Here is a 9557-nt window from a genome sequence, read left to right on the forward strand (position 1 = left end):
TTAGAGATATTGAGCAAACTAATTATCCGAGCCTTCAATAACCTACATGCCACTAATGCTCATGCAGTTTCCGCAGCCAGCTTTTAATCAATTTTATTGTACACTACCATCCATCACCCGTTAGAGCAAGTATTATGGTGGGCTGTAAGCTGGCTAAATGCTGATGTGGAGGAGAGAGAGGAGAAGCAAGGAGAGAGAGGAGAAGCAGGCTGTAAGATTACAGCCAGCTTAGACACAGAAACCAAAAAACTTTGTGAGAGAGATAAGTTGACCATGTATTAATAGTGAATAGCTAACTATTGTATGGGTGGGCTGCAAGAAGGCTGTAAAGAACCTTACAGCCAGCAAGTGGACTGTATTATTAAACTTGCTCTTAGAGACTATTGATCAACTTAATTAATCCCTACAATAACCTACGTGCCCCTAATGCCCTGCATGTAATTAAGGCACATGTCTTTCATTGCGCACAAAATTATTAAACAAGCTAGCTAGTCAATTCCCACCACAGCTAGGCCTGTTTAGATTTGAAATTTTTTAGTCCAAAGAGAAAATTTTTTGTGAAATTGGGGTCTAAGAACTAAACGGGGCTAAAAAATTTTGGAGCCAAAATTTTGGGCTGCAACTGTGCACGCACTCCCATGAAAGCCCACCAATGACAACTGTAACTGCATGCAACCCAAGTTGTTATTGGTGGGCTTCCATGGGAGTGCGTGCACAGTTGCAGCCTAAAATTTTGGCACCAAAATTTTTTAGCCCCGTTTAGTTCTCAGGCCCCAATTCCACAAAAAATTTTCTCTTTAGACCAAAAAATTTCAAATCTAAACAGACAATAATTTTAGTTCCTTCTCTCTCCCAGAGCATTTATCACTGTATGGAGGAGATGAACAGTCATTTGATAGATTGATATACCTTCCAAAGGCCAAAGATGAGCAGTCACAGGCAACTATCATGATTCAAAGGAAGGAATCCATTTTGTCCTAGGTGTTTAGGTGCACAACTTCTATATTAGCGGCAAAGCCTCGGTATACAGGTGCCCAAAGGTTTGGACGCATTGTTTCATGCTACATATTTTTATGATTATGTCTCTACTATATATCTATCATTCTATTTGTCATCACAGATATCATAGTTGGTGGTCTTCTCTTCAAACACATATTTTCATTGCTGAACATTATGCATCAATCACTACGGGACGCCCATGCTTTGCCGAGTGTCTGTGGCACTCGGCAAAGGCCTAAAAACACTCGGCAAAGCCTTTGCTGAGTGCCACACTCGGCAAAGATCACACGACAAAATTTCAGCCAGCAAAGCGGTAGGCTTTGCCGAGTGTCAACATTCGGTAAAGATAAAAACGAAAAAATCCAAAAAAAATGAGAAAAAAAATCGTTTTTCAGGAGGCCAACGCCCATCGGCTTGGTATTTTTTGCATCTATGCGGTCCATGGGATTCGAACTCGTGACCTCTCGCATGGGATTCGAACTCGTGACCTCTCGCTCCTGCGTACTCGCTCTTAACCACTGCACCACACTATGAATTGTGTTTATATTGCATTTCGGTTCCTCAAATATTATACCAAATTATGTGTAAAATGATTATTTAAGGTCCTAAATGATTTCAAATAAAAAAGTTGTCAACTACAAAGTTTCATAAATTTTTAGGATCTACAATTTTTATTTAGGGAGTTTCTCCATCCGAGGTCGTTTACAAATTTTGAATTTTAAATTTAAGAAATTCAAACGTAGTTTTTGCATGATAAGATGATTCCAAAACAAAAAGTTATCAACTACAAAGTTTCATAACTTTTTGAGATCTACAAAATTTATTTAGAGATCTTTTCCATCCGAGGTTGTTTAAAAAATTCAAATTTTAAAATTCTCAATTAAAAACGCGGTTTTGCATGACAAGATGAACTCAAATGAAAAAGTTGTCAAATACAAAATTTCATAACTTCTCAAGATCTACAGAGTTTATTTTGGTTATTTTGTCATATATTTATCCGACATGGCGATTCTAATATTTTCTAAAATCTTATATATCTCTCTTGTAATTTCATAAACTATAAGAGAGAGATGTAAAATTTGTAAACAAATTTATTTTTGCTTTGTCAAATGAAGAAATGATCAAAATAAATGTTGTAGAGCTTGAGAAGTTATACAACTTTGTAGTTAAAAACTTTTTGATTTAAATTCGTTTAGGGCTTCAAAATTCGATTTACATTTTTCTTTGCCGAGTGTTTATTTTTTTACACTCGGCAAAGAAGCTCTTTGCCGAGTGTCAAAAGAATACACTCGGCAAAGAGTCTTCTTTGCCGAGTGTCAAAAAAAAACACTCGGCAAAGAAGGTCTTTTCTAAGTGTTTTTTTTGACACTCGGCAAAGAAACTTTTGCCGAGTGTTTTTTTTTACACTCGGCAAAGAGCTTCTTTGCCGAGTGGCCGAAAATAAACACTCGGCAAAGTATTTAACACTCGGCAAAGATGCGGATTCCGGTAGTGAATTCAAATGGTATTAACGTCCCAATATCCTTGATATAATTGCAGGTTCAACCATGTGTACAAGACTTATCTTTCTAATATATACTTTAGATGCAAGGGAGTAAAGTGTTATCAGATATATCCTCGATTTTTCTTATAATCATTGTTTATCATGTTAGTTAGAAAGGAGTGAAGTGTTATGAGATATATACTTGAATTTTCTCATAATCATTATTTATTGTAGTGCTTCCTATGAGCTAATTCAAGTCATCATTATTCTTTGCTTAATTAATATATGACTATTATGAAACAATAATCATGTGTGCATCAAGTACTTTTAAATATCACTTTACTATAAATTTAGAAATTTATGAAGCAACGCGCGGGGTATCACCTAGTAATACATATAGGTGACACCATAACGCATCTAATCTTGCATCAATACCTTGGCCATCTTGGGAAAGAATTCAGATATCATTTATGTATGCTAAAGAAGAGGATTTGGAACCAATAATATTTTTTAATCCATTTGTCTGCCCCTTTATTTTGATCCTCCCATCCAACTAGTACCTTACATGCTTAGCATCAACCATCAGGCAATACTAATTTTCATATGCAAATTGTAGAATACTGCTACAATGTCATATATATCAATGCTAAGCATAGGGGCAAGCTAGAGCAAATTTAAGAGGGACACAAAAGTCTCGTCGGTGTAAATTTTATTTTGGGTATATGTATATAGAAATTTTGGTCACAACCACTGCTCACTATGTAGCTACACCTCTGCTAAGCGTCTTTTTAGCAAATTCAGAAGTGAGTAAATACTAGAGTTAGTGTCATGACTCATTATTATTACACAAAACTTAGCTTCACTTCTATATGAACTTGTTATACATATTATTCAATTTTGGTTTGACATGTTTGAAACACAAAGTCTTCGAGCTTCTTTCTCTCTTTCTCCATATCTATTTCAGGCAAGGTAACTGAAAACTAACCTATCAGCCAAGTTTGCACGATAGAGTAAATATCGACATCATTTAGGGCATCTCCAACCCTAAATCTATAAGTTGTGGTGTAGCGCAATACTCTCACAAATCACACACTAGCACCACTCCAATGCTTCGTTGACCCAAGGGAGCCTTCGAGAAGTACATGCTGCCGCCAGCTTCCCAAGAGAGCCTCTGAAATTCGTGTCGTTGCTAGCTTCGTGTCGTTGCTAGCTTCTCCGTCACATGACCCAGCCGTTGCACCTAAAGCTGCATGGAGGCCTGCTTCAACACAAATCTGTGCCCTACCTTAGCTATCTGCACCCCCACTACGTCTTTATTGTGAGTTACTACAACTTGCTATACTTGAACTCTACTCGATGGGAATGTGGCTAAATATTTCAACGACTATTAGGTAATCAATGTTTGAATGTTATTAAGTATTTCAAACAGTTAGATTTTAGAAAGTTTGTATTGTCGTAGGTTAAACATATGTGTTTCAGTCACCATGCAACCGTTATGTGCCACACTTTCTTAACATCTTGTAACACAAGTCATATACTCATTTTCTTACCAAACTTTATCACAAGTGTGACTTTAGTTTTGATCACCACACTTTCTGCTTAAGCACACTTTTACAAAGGTTAGACATGACAAACTTAGACATGAACCAAATAGACCCTAACTTTTGCTACGCTTGTGTCAAGCTCTATGTTGGAACTTGCATTTGAAACATGTCTAGAAGTGGAGAGTTGAGAGAGGAGAGTAGGTAGCTACTATGATTTGCATTATGAGTGGGTGAGAGAGAGCCACTGTTGCCTTTATCCTCTTGGCATTATATATAGCCAAAGACAATTTTCAAGTGATCCCTCAGTGGGGTTGAAATTAATAAGCCACTACACTAGCTCCAATTGGGTTTCTTCTAGGGGGACTTGGCCCATATGAATATGGGCTGCCCCAATAGTGGCCCCTTACTAGGTTATGGTTGCTACTACATGACTTAGTAGACGCTCATAGAAGAAGAGGCACAATACAACTCAAAATTTGGTCACGAGGAATGCCCTTTGCAAACTACACGTGTGCACCTCACTATAAACTCCACCCCAAAAACCCTATGGGAAAAAGGGCTTGGAGAAAAGAGCACGCACATGAATTTAACCTATTCAAGTTCTAATTCTCGAGGCTTCTAGCTCCAAGTGCCTTGATCTTCTAGACATCTTAATCTTTGGGCTTTGGCTTCTTCCACTACTTCTATAACATGGTTTACCGGCTTCACTCGGCGTGGAGGTCTTCATCTCTAGGACCTTCTCCATGTGTGGGTCTTTATCTCTAGTTTCTTCTTAGCACACAAGTCTTTATCTCCTAAGACTTATCCTCTAATATCTTTATAGTTTGTAGGTCTTCATCTCTGAGGTCTTCTTGATGCGTAAGCCTTCATATTTGGTATCTTCTCAACATGCATGTTACTGTCTCTAGGACCTTCATGATGGGAGATTCACTTGATGATGCATCATCTCCTCAAAAATGGATGTAGCTATCATGGTTGGAGTAGTCGATGTAGTCAAAGTTGTCTTGGCCAAAGGTTGTTGTGAGGCCTCTCATCTTTGCTCACGAGAGACCAGGTAAAAGACTTCATTCACTAGAGTGGTTGGTCCTTTTTAGTGTGATCCCCTAGCCCCTCTTGGCTAGTGCTCATGGCTGAATCCTTCGTCACTCTTGGTGTAGTCGATGTAGTCATACAAGTGGAAGTAGATGTCTAGATCCAAGTTGTCGATGAGCCCCTCATGAAGGTGTGGTAGACCTTGGTGTCAAAGGAGTTGACATAGCCCTTTGATATTGGTGATGGTGCCGAGTCATCAGAGGCGTTGACATTGAAGGTGTCAATGAAGGCACTCGAGCCATTGTAGTGGATGAAGATGATGGCAAAGGTGCCCTTGCTAAAATATTGGTGGAGGCATGTCGTAGAGGCTCATTGAAGATGTTGGCGAGGCCCCTCTTGTCGAAGTGTTGGTAGAGGCACATTGTTTTGGTTCACTAAAGATATTTGTGAAGGCCCTCCCATGAAAGGTCTTTGGCAGAGGCAATATTGGTGTAGACATCAAAGGTGTTGACGAAGCCCCTCGTGTCAACGTGTTCACTGAGGCAAGTTGCTTTAATTTTGCACCAAAGGTGAAGGCTACCTGCAAAGGTGTTTGGCAAAAGCCCTCCTAAAAAAGGTGTTTTAGCGGAGGTGATGTTTGGTGAAGTCACAGAAGATGGTGGTGAAGCCCCTCATGCTGAAGAGCTTGGCAAAGGCGATGTCAATGTAGATGTTGATGCCATTGTTGACGGTAGATAAGTACTCTTTTTAACTGTCAACATAGCATTAGAAAGGACTTAAATCAGAATACTATGCTTATGTTTATCTTGGTTGTGATATATAACTAACTTCTTTTTATTTAGGAAATTTTATATTTAACTAACTGCTTTACATTTAGGACATTTTTTATTTAACCTTTACCATTTTCCAAAACTACACGTAGACATTATAGTTGAATATAAATTGTAATTACCATGTTCAACATACCAGAAAATTAGGATTGTATGATGCACATAATTTATAATCTAACCGGATATATAGTATGAAATAGATGTGGAGAAATCTAAACCAATCCTCCACACACGGTTTTTTTTGTGCAAATTCAAGGACCCACTAAGAAGTTTCCTTACAACAACAAATCGACTAATCTTATAATATTTTTTCTCACAAGACATAGTACACAGATTAACAGGACACGTCCACTTCTATATAATAATGGGTTTGTCCCATTTCAACATAACATGGCACTTTTCTAGTTATGTTTACTGATTTCGACCAAATGGGTAATTTGTCCCATATTATATCACCTACAACATCCCCCTACAAGTGTATATATTAATTGACCACAAGTCCATAACTAATTAAGTGTTGATCGATCTGGCGTCGTATGTATGCGTAGTATGATGGTCTTTTTTGTGTGTAACTTGTATAGGTGATGATCATCAGAATGTTCTCCATGTCGACTCGTCCATCCCCAGCTGCTGCTCCGGCTGCTGCTGCTGATCACATTCCATGCCAACCTTCACCACGGAGCTCCCGAACATGGCATGCTCACCACTTCCGACGACGACGTTGTTTGCCACGACGCCACCGAGCCCTCGCGGCTGGCCGCTGCACCCGCCGGCGAACGGAAGCGGCTTCTGCAGCAGCTGGTGGTTATTCGGCGCGAAGACATTGCCGAACAATCCCGGCGGCGTCGTCGTGGCCCAGGGAAGCATGGCGGCGGCCGCTGCGGCGCCCTGGTTGGCCGCCGCCATCCAGCTCATGTACGCGCTCATGTCCACCGGCCTGTTGTGGGCGCCGACGAAGCTCTCGGCGGCGGCGGCGGAGCCCTGGTGATGCAGCACGCCCGGCGGCGAGCCGGATGATGTGTGCGCCGCGGCGGCGGCCAGGCCGCCGAGGATGGAGGACACGTCGAGCTCCCCGAGCTCGCCCAGGGAGGCGTTGCCGGCGTCGTGGCATGGGGAGCCCATCGTGGGGCTGTCCTGTGGCGGTCTCATCTTGATGACCTGGCACTTCTTGAACACCCTGCACACCACCCATTCCTCCTTCGATTCGTCCATATAACATATAACATTAATGTCAGTAATTAGCTTATCTTTTGTGATGTCCAACAAATATACTATATGATTACATATAGGAGTATATATACCTTGTTTGGTTTGTAGGGGAACTTGTTCTGGAGCCTGTACTCGTGCATGACCCAGCTGGTCTTCTGGCCCTTGGGAGCCCTGCCCCTGTAGAAGACTAGGGTTTTCTTCATCCCCACGAGCATGCCGCAGTGGAAGATCTCCTTGTCCTTGCCCGTCGTCTTCCAGTAGCCTGAATCAGTGGCGCGGTTCGTCCGGATTCCAGTCGGGTATTTCCTGTCACGCATGCTGAAGAAGTACCATTCTTTCTCGCCCATGCTAGCTTTGCCTGCATGCACATTAGTATATAATAAAGTTACATATATACTTTACATTAGCAGCACGCTCTTAGACGAACAATGTATTACTTACATAACTGTGCATTGTTTGTCCTATATATACTACCAATATAGTTAACTGATACTAGTATTCTTTGAATTTTTCTTGATCGTTCACTGAAGTACTACGAGTGTGTGTGCAAGTCGATCTGTATGGCCAGAGACTGAGTCAAGTGCAGTCACTGTAGTCTGCACTTCTGCAGTGTGCAGTGGCTAGAAAGAAGTACACATATATATATAGGAGTAGATAACGACCTTTTGGTTTATGGATGCAACTAGTAAACTGGTTAAGGCATTGAAATTCTCACCAAATCTTTAAATTGGAGAGAAGCTAGCGCGATATATAAGTAAGTATATTGCAAAAAAACATAAACACGCAGTTAGTTAGGAAGTTCTTGGCTAGATTTTGCTACAAAATTCCTAACTAATCAGTTAAGAAAAAAAAAATCCTTCAGACATCTAGTGTGTTCCATACTGATCCATGCATGCATGCCTCGAGCCCTCGACTAGAAATAAGAAAATTCAGAATAATAGAACCAAATTGTTCCGTTCTGGATGCCACAAAGTTATTAATGTGGGACGACAAACAAAAGAGCCATCTAGAAGTGTAAGAAGGATTTGATAGATCCCTCAGCGTTTGTGCTGCTCATCAATCTCACATCTCATGGACATGGTGCAGCTATCTCTTACTTGGGAGGTCCCATGGCTCGCACTTGTTGAGGTCGACGTCGGCGATGGCGCGGGTGGCGAAGGCGAAGTCGGAGACCTTGCGGGTGAGGTAGTAGGTGACGAGCTCCTCGTCCGTCGGGTGGAACCGGAACCCCGGCGGCAGCCCCTCCTCCATTAACGGCAAGCTAATTAAGCAAGCAAGCCTAGCTAGCAGGCCTCTCAGCTCGTTCTTCTTTTTGGAGTGGTGAGGAACAGGATACACTAGAGCTAGCTAGCTGTGGTCACTGCAGACTGTGAGCGAGAGCGCGAGCTAGCCCAGCAGCACTCACACAGTCTGCAGTGCGGCGGTGGCGGCGAGAGGGGTAAGCTGCTGCTAGCTACTGCAAGGACGCATATATACTGGGAGAGCAAGACACGCACACGAAGACAGTTTCAGCGTAACGCCAAAAGTCCGGCCCCGCATCATATGCACAATACATACAGCACACAACACACATGCATGTGTGCGTGAAGACGACGATAGTGCGTGCGAGAATAAATTATCGAGCGATCGAGGAGCTAGCTGATGCTAAAATCTTAATTTTTTTTTGAAAGAACTAATAATCTTAATTTGCTAGCTGCACCACCACTAGCTAGCCACGTCCTAGCTATAGCTAGCAGTAGTGTCTTGTTCCTCTCTTATTCTAGAGCGGATCTCTCGCAGGGGTCTCAACAACCACGGAAGCGAAAAGGACGGCAAAGGATTATTGACGACGACGACAGGGCGCGGATCGTCGTCGGAGGGGAAAAGGAGGAAGAAGAAGCATCTAATCGATGGATCCGCATGCGCACAAAGGCCGGGAGTTTCCAGCCAACTCCAACTACCTTCACCCACCAGCATTATATCCATCCTATCATCCCCGGCCGGCCCGGCGCGACGGTGGTGAATAATGAATAACGTACGGCGACACACATTGGGGAATAGGATCGATTTGCATGCATTGGAGACAGCTAGATGCGAGACAGCGACCACGGCGATGACAGTAACAGCTTTGTTATGCTCTGCTAACCTCTCACATATATTTAATTAATACTGTATATATATAATAATAAATGTAATCTTGGTCAGATGGCGACGGTGTGTGCAATGAGACGGGGATTAGCCTTTTAGGATCGTTGCGCTAGCTGCGCGCGTGTAGTACTTTACTAGTAGAAATTTTACGGTGCTCGCGCGATCGAGCCATCGGAATTATATTGCTGGCATGCAGTTGAGATATATTGATAGAGAACACGTATATATGTCTCGATCATATATATATATATGATCGATGTGGCTGGTGTGTGGGTGTGGCTGCCGGTGACGGGACAAAAAATGTTCTTTTTGGTAGGGAGAATTGAATCGAAC

General features: G+C 42.0%; 1 protein-coding gene across 1 annotated transcript; it reads right to left on the reverse strand.

Annotated features, from left to right (window-relative positions):
- Positions 6179-8676, reverse strand: LOC8062253 (protein CUP-SHAPED COTYLEDON 1). Its single transcript, XM_002466749.2, has 3 exons — positions 8195-8676; positions 7190-7455; positions 6179-7085 (listed from the first exon to the last, which is right to left on the reverse strand). Exons 1-3 carry the CDS (start codon positions 8346-8348, stop codon positions 6480-6482), a joined length of 1026 nt encoding a protein of 341 aa, XP_002466794.1. The 5' UTR covers positions 8349-8676; the 3' UTR covers positions 6179-6479.

This window comes from Sorghum bicolor, chromosome 1 (assembly GCF_000003195.3).
Source record: "Sorghum bicolor cultivar BTx623 chromosome 1, Sorghum_bicolor_NCBIv3, whole genome shotgun sequence".
Lineage (NCBI taxonomy): Eukaryota > Viridiplantae > Streptophyta > Magnoliopsida > Poales > Poaceae > Sorghum > Sorghum bicolor.

Coding starts and splice junctions, on each gene's coding strand:
- LOC8062253 (XM_002466749.2), bottom strand. CDS start 8,348: ATGGAGGAGGGGCTGCCGCCGGGGTTCCGGTTCCACCCGACGGACGAG. Junction 7,456..8,194: donor CGAGCCATGGGACCTCCCAA/GTAAGAGATAGC, acceptor ATGTGCATGCAG/GCAAAGCTAGCATGGGCGAG. Junction 7,086..7,189: donor TCCCCTACAAACCAAACAAG/GTATATATACTC, acceptor GACGAATCGAAG/GAGGAATGGGTGGTGTGCAG.